The sequence below is a fragment of the Engystomops pustulosus genome, chromosome 2 (genome assembly GCF_040894005.1).
Source record: "Engystomops pustulosus chromosome 2, aEngPut4.maternal, whole genome shotgun sequence".
NCBI lineage: Eukaryota > Metazoa > Chordata > Amphibia > Anura > Leptodactylidae > Engystomops > Engystomops pustulosus.
In genome coordinates this window covers 95,265,480-95,281,877 of record NC_092412.1, presented here as the reverse complement: position 1 = coordinate 95,281,877, position 16,398 = coordinate 95,265,480, and the positions used below count along the sequence as shown (strand labels likewise).

Here is a 16,398-nt window from a genome sequence, read left to right as displayed (position 1 = left end):
AAAAAAAAAAAATCTTACCTAAAATTGTATGATTTTCATCTCCTCTACCCACAAAGAGTTGATAAAATCTCATCAATTACTTCTAGATGCCCAAAAATTATGTCCCACAAAAGTGCACCTCATGTGGCAAAAAATAAGCACCTGTTGCATATATCATCATAAAAAAAGAAAATAATTGTACAATGTGACAATGCAAATCTGCTCTAAAAGTGTGCCCACACAGCAATTTACCACCACATATGTATGGGATATGGACACACTCAGGAAAAATTGTGTATCAAACTTTGTGGAGCTTTTCGTCATTTAATCCCTTTAATGTTAAATTTTCTGCCCAAAATTAATTTCTTGTCCAAAATTATTACAATTACAGACTGATCGCTGACGGGTTTAAGCCTTCAGCATGTTTGTTTACACCGCATAATTCATCCTTTTCATGGCATAGGGAGCAGTATGACTTTAAGAAGATATTTGCTGCAAATCAGACCTTTGAGAACTTTCTTTTATGTACCGTGTATTCCGGCATATAAGATGACCTGGTGTATATGACGACCCCCCTACTTTCTTGTTTAAAATATAGAGTTTAAGATATATTCGACGTATAAGACTACCCCTTTTCCAACGCATACAAAACACCGGTAAAAATAAAAAACTGATTTGAATTTAACATGGTCCTTTTTTTAATTTAAATTCTTATGACATGCAGGTATATAGCAGGAAAACTGTCGCTCATAAACATAAGGCATACAACAACAACATTACCATCGTCCATTTCACTGTAAATGTTACCATACTGTACCTTAAATTTTTATTTTATTAAATATTCCATGCCATGTACTCAGAAGCGGGAAAAAAATTCCAAATGCAATGAAAATGGTGAAAAAAACGCAATTGCGCCATTTTCTTGTGGGCTTGGATATTACGTCTTTCACTGAGCGCCCCAAATGACATGTCTACTTTATTCTTTGGGTCGGTACGATTAAGCGGATACCAAATTTGTATAGGTTTTATAATGTTTTCATACATTTACAAAAATGAAAACCTCCTGTACAAAAATATTTTTTTTGATTTTGCCAACTTCTGGCGCTAATAACTTTTTTATACTTTGGTGTACGGAGCTGTTGGTGGTGTCATTTATTTGCGAAATTTGATAATATTTTCAATGATATCATTTTTAGGACTGTATGACCTTTTGATCACTTTTTATATATTTTTTTATATTTTTCAAAATGGCAAAAAAGTGCCATTTTCGACTTTGGGCGCTATTTTCCGTTACGGGGTTAAACGCATTGAAAAAACATTATCATATTTTGATAGATCGGGCATTTTCAGACGTGTCGATACCTGATGTGTTTATGATTTTTACTGTTTATTTATATTTATGTCAGTTCTAGGGAAAGGGGGGTGATTTGAAATTTTAGGTTTTTTTATTATAATTTTTTTTTTACTTTTTTTTTATTTTTATTTATACTATTTTTCAGACTCCCTAGGGTACTTTAACCCTAGGTTGTCTGATCAATCCTACCATATACTGCCATACCACAGTATGGCAGTATATGGGGATTTTCCTCCTCATTCATTACAATGTGCTATCAGCACATTGTAATGAAGGGGTTAAAACTAAATGGCCTCGGGTCTTCGGAAGACCCGAGGCTACCATGGAGACGGATCGCCTCAGCCCGTGAGCCCTCTCCATGCAGCGCGACCCGACCGCCGCTGTGAATACACGGCGGGCGGTCGGGATTACCGGCGTATAAGACGACCCCAGAGAAGACAGAAGATTTTTCTGTCCTCAAAAGTCGTCTTATACGCCGGAATATACGGTACTTTTTTTTGTATTCACAAAAAAGAGACAATCATTCTTCCTATGATTGTAATGTAGAAAATCTATCTCCTTTTCCCCCTTAGACATCACCTTCAATAATTGTATTCACTCCAAATAAATATTTGTCTAAAGCACATGGATCCTGCATGTGGCTACAGTGACAAGTCACAAGACAACCCAGGCACACACAGTGTCTGACAGATTGCTACACTTTTGCTCCTATCAAAGTTTACCAAATACCAGAATTCCCATGTATTGTGCAACTGAAATGAAGAAGTAATGTCAGCTCATCTAATATGAAATGCATATTCATCATTTGCACAGTTTGAGGACTGCATTTAGTGGTTTAACCCCTTCCTTCTTTGTGCCTTGCTGTTACACTGGGTGAGTAGTTAAAGAGTACCTGTCACCTGATTTTGACCTCCCTGACTAACAATGTCTGCTGATAAAGGGTTACAATTCCTAAAATTAGCTGGCAGTGAGGCAAATTAGATTTTCTGACCCCTCTCTGGCAGCCTAATAGAGAGAGGAGAAGAGTCAGATACCAGTGAACCACGCCCCATTATTCTGACTGACAGCTCTGTGTCACTTCAAATCCCTGCTCTGCCTCCTTGTACTAAGGGACTGTCTGCTAATATTCATCTACAGATATATAAAGCTATGGGAAATATTGTGTCAATCTTTTTACACAGTGTCTTGTGTTACATTCATGACATATGACCATCATCGCAGGTCTCTCAGCCTTCTAAGTATAGTAAACTGTACACCATGTATGTGATTACATGAAATCACAGCAGCCTCCATGGAGGATGAAGAGGAACATAAGTCCATGGAGGCTGCTGTGACTTCATGTGGTCATATGCATGCCTGGGGTACAGTTTGCCCTTATTAATAGTATAACATACCTGAGATGATGTGACTCTGGTCACATGACATGAACTGTGACCAGTAAGGAGGCATAAGGCATGGGGAGGATTAGATGGAAGGGGCTCACACCCCTCTGATGCCAGGTAATATAAGATAAAAGGTGATTTATGTGGAGGTACCGTATTTTTCGGACTATAAGGCGCACCATCGATAAATGCCTGCTAAAACGTTTAGGCTCATATATAAGGCACACCTGATTATAAGGATGACCAGCAGGTGGCAGACCTGTGCACAGTTCATGGCAGCTGTTGTCTGTAAGTACGGTTCCTATATCAGGCGCACTGGACTATAAGGCGCACCTTTTGATTTCTGAGAAAATCAAAGGATTTTTTTGGCGTCCTCCTTATAGTCCGAAAAATACGGTAAGCGAAACTATTTTTAGGTAAAAGATGAACGACCGTCTGTTATTAGAGCTCTATAAGAACTTGTCAATGGCTAACCCTGAGCACTAACATAGTTCAATGCTGTGCTGGGTGTTAGATATCTCATACAGGCAGATTACTCCATATATTTAGCAGTTTTAACCTATTGCATGTGCTGATCAACACTGATCACAGCATCTATGTAGCTAGAGATCGGGGGAAGCCCTCACTCCCTGTCTATAGCATGTGGAAAAGTATACAGGCAAGATAGGGTCTGTAGGTTTGTTCTTAAGTTGAGTTTGTATGTAAGTCGGAACTGTATATTTTATCATTGTAATCCCAGCCAGAACTTTTTTGGTCTCTGTGACAATTGGATTTTAAAAATGTTGGGTTGTCATAAGAATCAATATTAACACTAAAGCTTCATTACAGACACCTGTGATAACTGTTATAGCTGATCATTGTAGCCTAGGACTAAAGTACAATAAATTACCAATATCCAGAGGTCCGTTTGTAACTAGGGGTAGTATGTAAGTCGAGTGTTCTTAAGTAGGGCACCGCCTGTATATAATATATATTTATATGGGTCTTATTCTGGCTCTGTTCACACCTGCGTCAGGGGTTTCCGTTGCTCTCTCTGTATTAGGAGAGCTCTCTCTGCACTATTTTTTTTCCACTACTTGATGCCAGAATGGTGAACGGAAACTGCCAAATGCAGAAGTGAACTGAGTCTTGGACAGAAGTGATTGGTTTTTCTGATGTATACTTTATTATATTGCCCTAGAATGTTTTCTTCTTAGGTTATTGTGTCATTCCTCCTAGAAATTTGTACCTAAATTTAAAACTGGGTGTAGCAATTTAGCAGTTTGGAAGACACTGTGCAATAGGTGTTTACCATGCTAGACTTTGTAGGGCCAATCCATTTCAAAAGAGGCAACATTTTTTATATTTATGACAAAAAATAAACCACATAAATTAGCATTACTAGCTTATGTCATGAGGTATTCACTTACCTAGGGATGTCAGGAGATCTGATGGCTCCCAACAGGAGATTCCATGGAATGACTGTTGCAACTACGGCAAGTGCCCAGTGAAAAGAAGGAGCCATTTTTGCATAGGATTTTGAGGCACATGCCTTAAAGGAAACCTACCACTTGAAGTGGCAGGTTTCAGATGGAAATACCGAGCACCAGCTCAGGGTGAGCTGGTGCCGGAGCTGATTTTTGTTAGTGTTTTAAACCGCTGTATTGCAGTTTAAAACACTTTTTAAACTTTATAGCCGGTGCAGGGAGGTACGCGCTCGGCGATTACAATGCGCGCGGCTCTCCTTCACTTCCTATGTAGCCGCGCGCATGGTAAGCGCCGAGCGCGTACCTCCCTGCGCCGGCTATAAAGTTTAAAAAGTGTTTTAAACCGCAATACAGCGGTTTAAAACACTAACAAAAATCAGCTCCGGCACCAGCTCACCCTGAGCTGGTGCTCGGTATTTCCATCTGAAACCTGCCACTACAAGTGGTAGGTTTCCTTTAACTGGTCTGTGAACCACAGACTGTATGCTGCCCAAATTTTCTGTCCATACAGAGCGCTAAGGATGATTACACTTTTCTGAATCGTATATCACTATGATGCTTGGAGTAATACTGCATTCACACGTGTGATTTCTCCAGTCCTGTATTTCCGTGCTGTATGAATCCATATATATATATGTGACGTTGTTAATATGATTGTTCAAGGATAGTTTAAAACCCATTCCTTGTTATGGCTTATAGATAAGGGGCCTAAGCTCCTTGGAGCTTTATGATGTACAAAAGCTTGTAATGTAGTAAAACGTGTAAAGCCATTGTATCTAAACTATAAAATATTTAAAGTGATATTACAAGGAAAAACAAGACCACTAGATTTTGCTATATATGAGAAAGCAATAGGCTGAATTTATAGCCACAAATACATGTGGTAAACTCATTCTTGTAATGCCTAGTTAGAACTAGAAGTAGGAGCTACTCTTGCTGTCCATGTGTTTTCCTACTTGACAGCTGTCGGCCATCTGTTGTGAATTTGCCTTCCTCCTATGTCGTTTATATATAAAGTTTAGGATGGCATGCAACCTCTACTAGATCATGGTATTAGAACATTTAATCAACAGACAAAGAAAGAAAGAAATCTTTTCAGCCTTTGTGAAAATGGATATGTAATACGGAATTGCTTTCTATGCAGTTCCTCATGAATAAGGTCCCATGGCAGTACAACATTTTGTGACCTGGGTGGGCATAATTTTTCTGATCCTACGTGTTGAGTGTCTGGCTTTTGTGGTTCACATTTAAAGGAAATTTAAGCATGATAAATTAGGTACTGTGACTGTGGTATTCTTATATTTGTTATTTCTCCTTCCTTCTAAAATCAACTTTTAAAACTATGCTAATGAGCCTGAAAGAATCTGGTTTGTGTGTGGGGGGGCATTACCACAGCCCCTCAGTGCTGCAGATGTAGTGTTAGTATGCTAGGAGCACTTCCCTTATTCCTTAAACCTTTTTTGAGTAGAGGGGGAGGCAATGTAACAGCATGTGAAGCTGCATCATGAAGGGGCTCTGGTAACACCCCTCAGAGTCTGTCTAGCTCATTAGCATAATTTTAAAAGTTTATTTTAGAAGGAAGAAGGCCATGGATAACAAATATAAGAACATTACCACAGTCACAGTATCTGGACATACGTGTGTCCCCTGTTCTCATTACTCATTTTAAGTCAGTAAGGAGCCCATGGGATCTTTTTATTATTTTTATTTTTTTTTCTGTAAGCTGCTTTGTCCACTTGTGAAACAAAGTGACAACCCTATATTCTGAAAAATATAGAGGATGTGAGTGAAAATTTCCCTCTAAAATCGGCCTCAAATTCCACCCTGTCAACCTACTTTTGTGTTTTCTTTGTGGTGTGAAATTGAAAGAATTTGTGTTTTGAACTTTGGGTAATTTTTTTTTTTTTACATGAGTTTAATCTTTAAAGATTATTACATACACAAACGTTTAGGCCCTGTGCTGTGGAGAATTATAATTCAAATGTGTATCATAGTTTATACGGTTGAAAAGAGACACATGTCCATCAAGTTCAACCAAGTACTGTACTCTAAGATGAGACTACCTTTCCTTAATCCGGGATCCATAAATGGGAGTAAGACCCAATGAAGATTTGCTCCCCATCCATCTTAACAGGCTTAAAACTATATAAGTTAAAGATGTAAATGAAACCGTATGACATTTTCCTTGCATACTCCTCTACTTGTCTTACCTTTTCATCTATTGTTACTGACGGATCATGTTTCGGAGTGTTTAAATATTTACAGGTGCTAGTCATCACAGTTGTGTTGACAGTGTAAAAGACTCGCACCAAATTTTTTCAGTGTTATTTTATGGTTTGTAAAAGAATACAGTTGGTTAAAAACTTTTAAGAGGTTTAATTGAAGTGGCAGAGGACCAAAATAAAACTTGTTATGTATGCTAATATAGAAAGCACTCTGCCATCCAGTTATAAGCTGCTTAGAAAAATTGGAACCATGTTGTGTTCCTCCGCTTAACTCTGGCCTCAATACTGAGTATCCTGAGAAATCTCATGCATTGTGATATTCCCAATAATGATACAGGAGCAAACACTATAAAGAGGTCCTTTGAAGCTACATACTGCATGTGAGTAGCATGTTATAGAGCAGGAGTCACTGCTTTAGAGGAGTTCTGAGCAGATCCCAAGAGTAGCAGATTGGGTATAATGACTTAAAGGGGTATTCCCATCTTGGCATTTGCATTTAATTGAATTCATTTACCATAAATAAACATTTCTTCAATTGGATGTTATTAAAAATAATGTTCCTGTGTGAAGATAATTTCTCATAAATGTAGTAATTCTGTCCCTTAGAAACGAGATAGCTTCCCCGGATACAAACAACTCACATTTTGGCAGCGGTGGCCAGACATGCGCTTTTGAGTCCTGTCCGACCTCCAGGATTCAGCAATCATTACCACAGGACGGGTGTGGGACATGCAGATACTCCCGGACATTTCATATACAAAAACCTTTTGTTTCTTTATGCAATTCCCTCCAGCAGAGGTGGCCGTATCCGGGAAAGCAATCTCGTTTCTAAGGGACCATATCACTACATTTATGAGAAATTATCTTCACACAGGAACATTTTTTTGAATAACATCCAATTGAAGAAATGTTTACATAAGGCAAATGAATTCAATTAAATGTAAATGCCCAGATGGGAATACCCCTTTAAGCCAATAATAAATATATCCAGAACTTGTTCTTTGCACCATGCAATGGCAGATAAACCAAGTGATACTGACATGCTTTATACTCGCATGTTCTACATTCCAAGTCTACCCACTGCTGTAAAAATTCAACATCCCACTGACATATCCTACTACAGTCTCTTTGTTATCTCAGTGCTTTGCCTTCATTATATATGCAGGCCGGTAAAATTATGATAAGAACTATACTTTTTAAAGTCTCTTTTTTTTTTTTTTCTTGCTGTAAAATCCGCATTTTGTATACTCCAGTCAATTAGCTGCTCCATACATTTATGAACTAGCATAAATGTATGGTTCTCATAATTCTATTTTATCCCAATGTTGTATTTATGGAAGACTGTTGCACAAGCTGACAAAGGATGCATAAACTTTAGACTTGGCTGCCTTGTAGATAATCTGTTTAGTCACAATGGCTTTTAGAAAAGCTTGGAATGAAGATCAAGCATTTAGACTCCATTTTTTACAGGGGTTTTCCACAAAATAAAAAAATAATTACTACATATTCAGAGGGGGAGGGGGGGCGTCAGTTGTAATCTCTCACTAGAAATTTAAAGCGGTAGCCCATGTATCTTTACAGCCTGAATTTTCATCAAGTAACTCTGCATTCCTGCTACTTACATTTGTACTGTGTGCTGACTCTTCATGCTTCTTTGTTTACATGTTTGAGCTATACTGAATATGAGGAGCTGCAGAGGTAGATGACTCATCCTGCTCCCCTTTACCTGTCTCTGTTAGTGAGAATGGACCTATTAGAGGAGTGAGTGATTTATTGAAAAGTGGCCATGTAAGTAATCCACGTTGAGGGAAAAAGTATCACAACTGCATATCGCATCCACAGGCCAACCCTTTCTGGACTAGGCCACTTTTAAATTGTTTTCCCCTTAATATCACTGCATGAGGGCTTGCTTTTTGTGGAACAACTTTAAGTTTTTGATTTCACAGTTTTTGGTGCACAAATTTATATTTTAATAACTAATTCCAGGTGAGAAATAGAAAAAAAATTAATTTTGTGTTTTTATGCAAGAATCTAACAATGTCTTTCCCTATGACATGAATAACATGATAAATGTATGTCTGGGTTGGGGTACCAGTACCAAATACTGTCCTAATGAAAATGTCGAAAATCAGAATTATTATTATTCTTAAACTTTTGGCCCAATTGATTCTACAAGAAGAGAAGTGATTGGCTGCAGCTTTAACATGGGTGTACAGGTATGGAGCATAGAGCTTACCTTCTGCTCTGCTGCCGCCTTGCAGATAAAAAAATTTATTTAAATTATTAAATTTATCCTGCTGATAGGCTTCCTTTTAAACCTGAAAATGTTACAACAGCTTACCCTGAGCATATAAGCACATAACCAAGATATTTTCAGAGGAAGTGTCAATGTCGTGGTCAGACATGGAGAAGGCCAGAGTTTATCATTGGTGTGACAGCTGCATTGGACAATATTTTCTGTTAAGATTGTTGTAGGGGGAGACACATTTTTTAAATTTGAATGAAGCAAAATGTGTTAATTATAGATCTACCGTATTTTCCGGGCCATTAGGCGCACCGGAATATAAGGCGCATTAGTCCGATGCGCCTTATATATGTAATAATTCCATATATAAGGCGCATCGGACTATAAGACGCAGGGTCCGGGGGCGGAGCGGAGACCCGACGGGACGCGATGCCGAGAAGAGACGCGGAACGCGGGGAAGGTGAGGGGGAGGTGGAGAATAGCATACTTACATAGGTCCCCGCTACCGGAGACAGCAGATCTCCAGCGGGAACTGCAGACCACGCGGCAGAAGTTGTTCGTGCCGCGTGGTCTGCAGTTCCCGCTGGAGATCTGCTGTCTCCGGTAGCGGGGACCTATGTAAGTAGGGTCCGCTGCCCTCATATAGGGCGCACCGGACTATAAGGCGCACTTTGGATTTCCAAGGAAATCCAAGGCTTTTAAGTGCGCCTTATAGTCCGGAAAATACAGTATATCTGTATAATAAGTATAAAATATTATTTGTTTTATACATGACTATATTTTATGGTGTATGAGCAAATACATTAATGCTGCATAGATTCTGCAAGGAGACTTTTGGAAGAGTTTATATCTAGGCAAAAGTAAAGTTTCATGTTTGCCCAGAAAATTATTTTATTTATGTGCAGTAACAATAAAGACATAGTGAGCTCACTTCTAATATTCATGTTCTCTGTCCATAAAGATTTCCGAAAGTAATTTCTTAGTCTGGGAGGATTTCTCTCCAGTTTGTTTACTTATGGATTCGAATAGGTCCAAAAATATGTCTGCTTGAGTTGGATGTTACGAAGTCTTAAAGTACAACTGTAAAGCATGAAAACTTTTGCCCAGCTCTGCACTAAGCCAAAATAAGCAATTCCCTAATTTACACTCATTAGCTATCTGCAGTTGTTTGTCAGCTAGCAGGCTAGAAGCTTACTACCTGGCCTCTCTGTGTCTTTGTTTGGTTTGCCATGGGGATCCATAGCTAGACAGAGGAGAGGAGGGGTGGGTGTTGTTGGGAAGGACTACAAGCACATGCACGCTCCTGATTAGTAGCAGGAAAATAATAGTCCCGGTAGCATGTAAAAATAAATCTCCAGGACTTGCAGTGATGTCATAAGTATGTGACTAATCACCTTCTTCAGGTCATCCAATTACAGTCATGGCTAAAAGTTTTGAGAATGATACAAATGTTAATTTTTACAACGTTTACTGCATCAGGTTTTATAATGGCAATTTGCAAATACTCCAGAATGTTATAAAGAGTGATCAGCTTAACAGCAATTATTTGCCTAGAAAATGAACTTTTTCCCCCAAAACACATTTCAACTTTATTGCAGGCCTTCCTTAAAAGGAGCAGCTAACATTGTTTCAGTGATTGATCTCCAGCCCTGTCCTCATCAACACCCACACCTGTGTTACTGGAGCAATCTGTCATGATTAAGTAAGAATCGCACCACGGGACACGTTAAAAGGAGGCTGGTGCTTGGCATCATTGTTTCTCTTCTGTTAACCATGGTTATCTCTAAAGAAACATGTGCAGTCATCATTGCACTGCACAAAACTGGCCTAACAGGGAAGAGTGTCGCAGCTAGAAAGATTGCACCTCAGTCAACAATCTATCGCATCATCAAGGAATTCAAGGAGAGAGGTTCCATTGTTGCCAAAAAGGCTCCAGGGTGCCCAAGAAGGACCAGCAAGCGCCAGGATCGTCTCCTTAAAGTGTTTCAGCTTCGGGATCGGGCTACCAGCAGGGCAGAGCTTGCTCAGGAATGGCAGCAGGCAGGTGTGAGTGTTCACGCACTGTGCGGCGAAGACTCTTGGAGCAAGGCCTGGTGTCAAGGAGGCAGCAAAGAAGCCACTTCTCTCCAGAAAAAACATCAGGGACAGACTGATATTCTGCAAAAGGTACAGGGAGTAGACTGCTGAGGACTGGGGTAAAGTCATTTTCTCTGATGAATCCCCTTTCCGATTGGAACATCTGAAAAATAGCTTGTTCGGAGAAGACAAGGTGAGCGATACCACCAGTCTTGTCTCATGCTAACTGTAAAGCATCCTGCAACCATTCATGTGTGGGGTTGCTTCTCAGCCAAGGGAATCGGCTCTCTCACAGTCTTGCCTAAAAACACATCCATGAATAAATGGTACCAGAATGTCCTCCAAGAGCAACTTCTCTCAACCACCCAAGAGCAGTTTAGTGATCAACAATGCCTTTTCCAGCATGATGAAGCACCTTGCCATAAAGCAAAAGGTGATAACTAAATGGCTCAGGGAACAAAACATAGATATTTTGGGTCCATGGCCTGGAAACTCCCCAGATCTTAATCCAATTGAGAACTTCTGGTCAACCATCAAGAGACGGGTGGACAAACAAAAACCAACAAATTGTGACAAAACGCAAACATTGATTGTGCAAGAATGGACTGCTGTCAGTCGGGATTTGGTCCAGAAGTTGATTGAGAGCTGCCAGGGAGAATTGCAGAGGTCCTGAAGAAGAAGGGTCAACACTGCAAATACTGACTTGCTGCAGTAACTTATTCTCACTATCAATAAAAGCTTTTGTTATTCATAATATGATTGCTCTTGTATTTCTGTATGTGATAAAAACATCTGACAAACACACATAAAAACCAGAGGGCAACAGATCATGTGAAAATATAATATTTGTGTCATTCTCAAAACTTATGGCCATCACTGTACACACCTGGAATGGTATGTAGCAGAGCTGTTTGTGTTTGAATTGAGTAGAAATGTGTATGTATAAAAATTTTTATGCACAAATAAAGACAGAGCTCAGGCTCCCCATAAGTTCTAATGAATGGATTAGATCCTGCACTTACAGCACAGTGTATATTCGGGGAAACCTCTGAGCAGATCTCTTTGTACAGGAAAGGGATGGTCTGGAGAAAGGGTGCCGCCTCTATAAAGTATAATGGCAAAAAAAAAAAAAAAAATCAGCGTTTGAACAAAAAAAACTGTCTTTTAGGGAGGGAGTTCTCTCATAGAGGGGATTTATTGCAGAGGTTTCAGGGTGCACTATGTTACACCATATGTAGGTGTTTTATAGTGTAATTGGGCATGTTTTAATATATCTTTTTCTTTTGTGATTTAGTAGATTAATGCCTTGCTCTGTGTGTTCCCCGCCTTGCTCTGCACTAGATCTATATATACAGGCAGTTCCCGGGTTACATGCAAGATAGGGTCTGTAGGTTTGTTCTTAAGTTGAATTTGTATGTAAGTCGGAACTGTATATTGTATCATTGTAATCCCAGACAGAACTTTTTTGGTCTCTGTGACAATTGGATTTTAAAAATGTTGGGTTGTCATAAGAATGAATATTAACACTAAAGCTTCATTACAGACACATTTGATAACTGTTATAGCTGTTTATTGTAGCCTAGGACTAAAGGACAATAAATTACCAATATCCAGAGGTCCGTTTGTAACTAGGGGTCGTATGTAAGTCGAGTGTTCTTAAGTAGGGTACCGCCTGTATATTCAGGAAAAGCTGTGAAGATATTACAGATGGCCTCATATATCTATAAGGCCTATATCTCAGGATAGGAATAAGCCAGATTTGTGCTATAATGTTACGGGGAAACCAGTGCATTTGCAAATCAAAAAGGTTTAGAAATCTGGATTACAGATCTCCTGCTTGGGCCAACCTTGTATGTGGATTAATATGGATTAATACTGGACTCCTGGTGGGTGACTTATCTCGAAAGGAATTTGTTCTGATGTTTGCTGTGCTCCAGTTTGTGCTAAATCAGAAAGCAACACTAGAAATGGGGATTTTGGTGATTTTCCTCTATGGTGTTGCATGCAGATAGTGTTGTGGTTTTTTTTTTTTTAAATAAAGGCTATTTACAACGTTGCGCCAGTTTTAGTTACTGTATATACACTTTTATCCGTCAAGGACCTTTAATGTAAGGTTTCGAAAACGGACTCTAATGGAAGAGTTTGTATGTTCTCTTTCTTTTTGGGGTTTCCCACAACAGTTCTTTAATAACAATACTCTGAACATGTTTGGAAGCTCTGTGAATAGTTAATTAGAGGAAACATGAGGGATGCCAGTGAGGTTAACCCCTTTCTGACTAAGGACCATTGTTACTTGAATGTCCAAGTCAAAATTAATAGTTTTCTGCTCTTCTTTAAACTTATATCTTTGCAACATATCCTATTTTCATGACATGTTCGATTTTAACATGATATGATAGTTTTATTAATTCTGTTTTTTTTGTTTCTAGAATTAGCAGACAAATGACTACACATAACTTTAATATGTTACCAGGATTGTGTTTCTAGTTCTCAAAGAACTGGAGATGTAAACTGTTTAAGTTAAAATCTGGAATATAAAAAATACACTTTTTTTTTTTCTTTACTGCATCTTTAACAGTGGGTAGCTCTGGTTCTGTGTCACACAATCTTTTATGATATTAACCCCTTGGCACACCATTATATCCTGGTACTGCAGGGGGGGGTTATGGAGAGAGCTCACAGGCTGAGCTCTCTCCATACACATAAGGTGTATGCTGTATTATACAGCTGACACCCGTCTGTAACTGCTGCAGTCAGTTCTGGAACCAATTGTGGCAGTTAACCTGTTAAGTGCCTCGGTTGAACCTGACTGCGGTACCTAACAAAGCTGCTTGTGGGCTGTTAGAGATAAGCAGTAAAATTGCTATAAAATGCAATACAGTAGTATAGCAGTATGAGCTATCAGACCCTGCAGGGTTAAAGTACCCTACAGTGTCTGAAATAGTAAAAAAAAAAAAAAATGCCCCATTTTCCCTAGAACACATAGAAAAATAAACAGTAAAAATCATAAACCTGATGGGTATTGCTGTGTTTCAAAATCCTGTTTTAGCAAAATATAAAAATGTTCTGTGAGTACCCAAATGTCCGAATCGCCACTTTTTTGGCACTTTTCCCATGAATATTTGAATAAAAATGATCAAACCGTCATATAGGTCCCAAATTCATATAAATTAAAACGCCAGTGTGAAAGTTATTGGTTTCAGAATTTGACAAAATGCTAGTATATTTTTTTTGGACAAAAGATTTTAATTTGTTCAATCTACTAAAACCTAATAAAACCTATTTAACCTTGGTATCCATGTGATCGTACTGACCTTGAGTCTAAAGGGGAAGTGTCATTTGACACAGAATGAGAGCTTTTCAGCTTTCCAGTACATTGAATGGAATATTAAATGGCGACACTAAATAGTACAATTTGTTCAGAAGATATAGCCATTTGAAGTGGGTCCCTGTCATGACGTCTACTGCTCTATATGTGCAGTTAGGATGTATATAGCTGTATGGCAGTCGTGAAGAGCTTAAGACAACCAAGCAAAGCACTGTACTTGTGTAACCATTGACTTACAGTTTGTTTGTTTTTTTTCCCCTCTCGGTTTCAGGAAGGGAACAGTTCCATGGTTTGGGCTCTATGTACTGCAGGTCCGCTTCTGCTATCATCTTAACCTATGACGTCAGTAACATGCAGAGTCTCCTGGAGCTTGAGGACAGATTTCTGGGGCTCACTGACACAGCTAGTGACGACTGTATTTTCGCTGTAGTAGGCAACAAGATCGACCTTACTGATGACTATGAAGCAGAAGGAGAACCTGATGGAGAGAGGCTTCGTAGAGGCAGCGCTTCTAAGCTTCGCAAGCAGGTTCATGCCGAGGATGCAATTGCCCTCTACAAAAGAATCATGAAGTATAGAATGGTAGATGAAGCTCACGCTCCAGCGGCAGACAAGATGTGCTTTGAAACAAGTGCAAAAACTGGATACAATGTTGATTTTCTCTTTGAAAGTGTCTTCAACATGGTTGTACCTTTGATTGTGAAGAAGAAGGCAAATGGACCAGATGAGACGGTCAATCTTGCTCAGAACCACCATGAGAAAAAGACTAAAAGTGGCTGCTGTTAACATTCGGGGTCCTTGATCTGTATTATGCATTTGATTAAAAATACAAACATTTTGTGCATATACATGTAAGACCTTCTGAGATATGCCTAGATGAGCTACTCTTGAAGACCTGTTACTAGTAATAAGCTGTTCATCCTACACCGCTTTATGTAGGGATATCTCACAACGGATAAAAAGGTGGGGTCACACTGGTATCGCATCATTACAGGAGAAGAAATTTACACCGATAACAAACACCACATTGTAATGCCTTACTAAACATCTATCTGCTTGTCTTTGGAGTAAAATTAATTTACATAGTCTGCCAACCCCTCCCCCCCTTTAAGAAAGCTATCAGTGATGACATCACCCCACTGGCAAAACAAACATTTAATAGAACACTTTAATATAACCAATCCTTGGGGAAATGAAAAGGTATGTCTGTAGAGAAAATTCTGTTTCTTGGTGCACTAGGGGTAGGGCTGTCTCTGCAAAGGCACCTCTTTTCTTCTTTTTATACCTTTATACATTTATCTTCATGAATGGGATTCTACAGGGGGGTCATTTGCTTAAAACCAAAATTTTGCTTAATGACAGATAATTGGGAAACCGCAAAGGGGAAAGGGTAAACATTTCCCTACACAATGCTAGTTTTACTTCTGGTAGGATTTCGGAGCCAGTTAACTCCCTTTTAATGGAGTATTCCCACCTTGGCATTTACATTTAATTTAGTCTATCTGCAATATACATATATCCCTTTCTTTAATTGGATATTATTAGAAAAAAATACCAGCATAAAGATAATTTCCCATAAATGGAGCCACGTTATCTCTTAGAAACTAGATGGCTGTCCTTGGATACGGCCGCCCCTGCACCCGGGTAGAGGTTGCCAGACATGCACTATTGAGCCCTGTCTGACCACCTAGGTTCAGTGATCATTACCAAAAGACAACAGTGGGACTTGTAGTAACTCCTAGAATTTCGTATACAAAACTATTTATTTCTTTGTGCAATCCTGCTAGCAAATGGCTACATTTATGTAAATTATCTTAAGACAGGAAATTTTTTTTATAGCATCCAATTGAAAAGAATTTTGTATACCGATATATGGCACATTAAATTAAATAATAATGACCAGATGGGAATACCCCGTTAAGTAATTTAAAAAATAAATTAGTTCAATTGTTTTGTTGTTTGGTGTTTACGGCAATGAACTTGAGCAATTTTATTACGTTTATTTATACAATTCTGCTACATTTCCACTGCATAAACAATTTCTCAAGGGATTATTTTCCTTACTTGTCTTGATTCAATATTGTTGTATATTCATGTTTAGAAAGCAACTTCGTGTATATCTGTTGAATATGCAGAATATGTTTGCAAAAGAATTATGTCTTTCCTGGAAAGTCATATGTATTATCCTATTTGTTTAATCTGTAATTTTTTTTTGTATAATATGAATCTATATACATATATATGAGGAAAGGGGCAGTGGAGATAATTTATGATGATCATCATTATTGATGTAATTTTTCACTAACCAGTATCACCTAATATTAAATATAAGAATTTTCTTAA

The 16,398-nt window shown here is 38.6% G+C and overlaps 1 protein-coding gene across 1 annotated transcript in view; it reads left to right on the top strand.

Annotated features, from left to right (window-relative positions):
• RAB20 (RAB20, member RAS oncogene family) overlaps positions 1-16,398 on the top strand; it is a 25,228-nt gene extending 8,830 nt beyond the window's left edge. Inside the window, exon 2 of the mRNA XM_072135564.1 lies at positions 14,327-16,398. Within this exon, the coding sequence (XP_071991665.1) occupies positions 14,327-14,841 (515 nt within the window). The 3' untranslated portion in view covers positions 14,842-16,398. The remainder of the gene's footprint in view (positions 1-14,326) is intronic.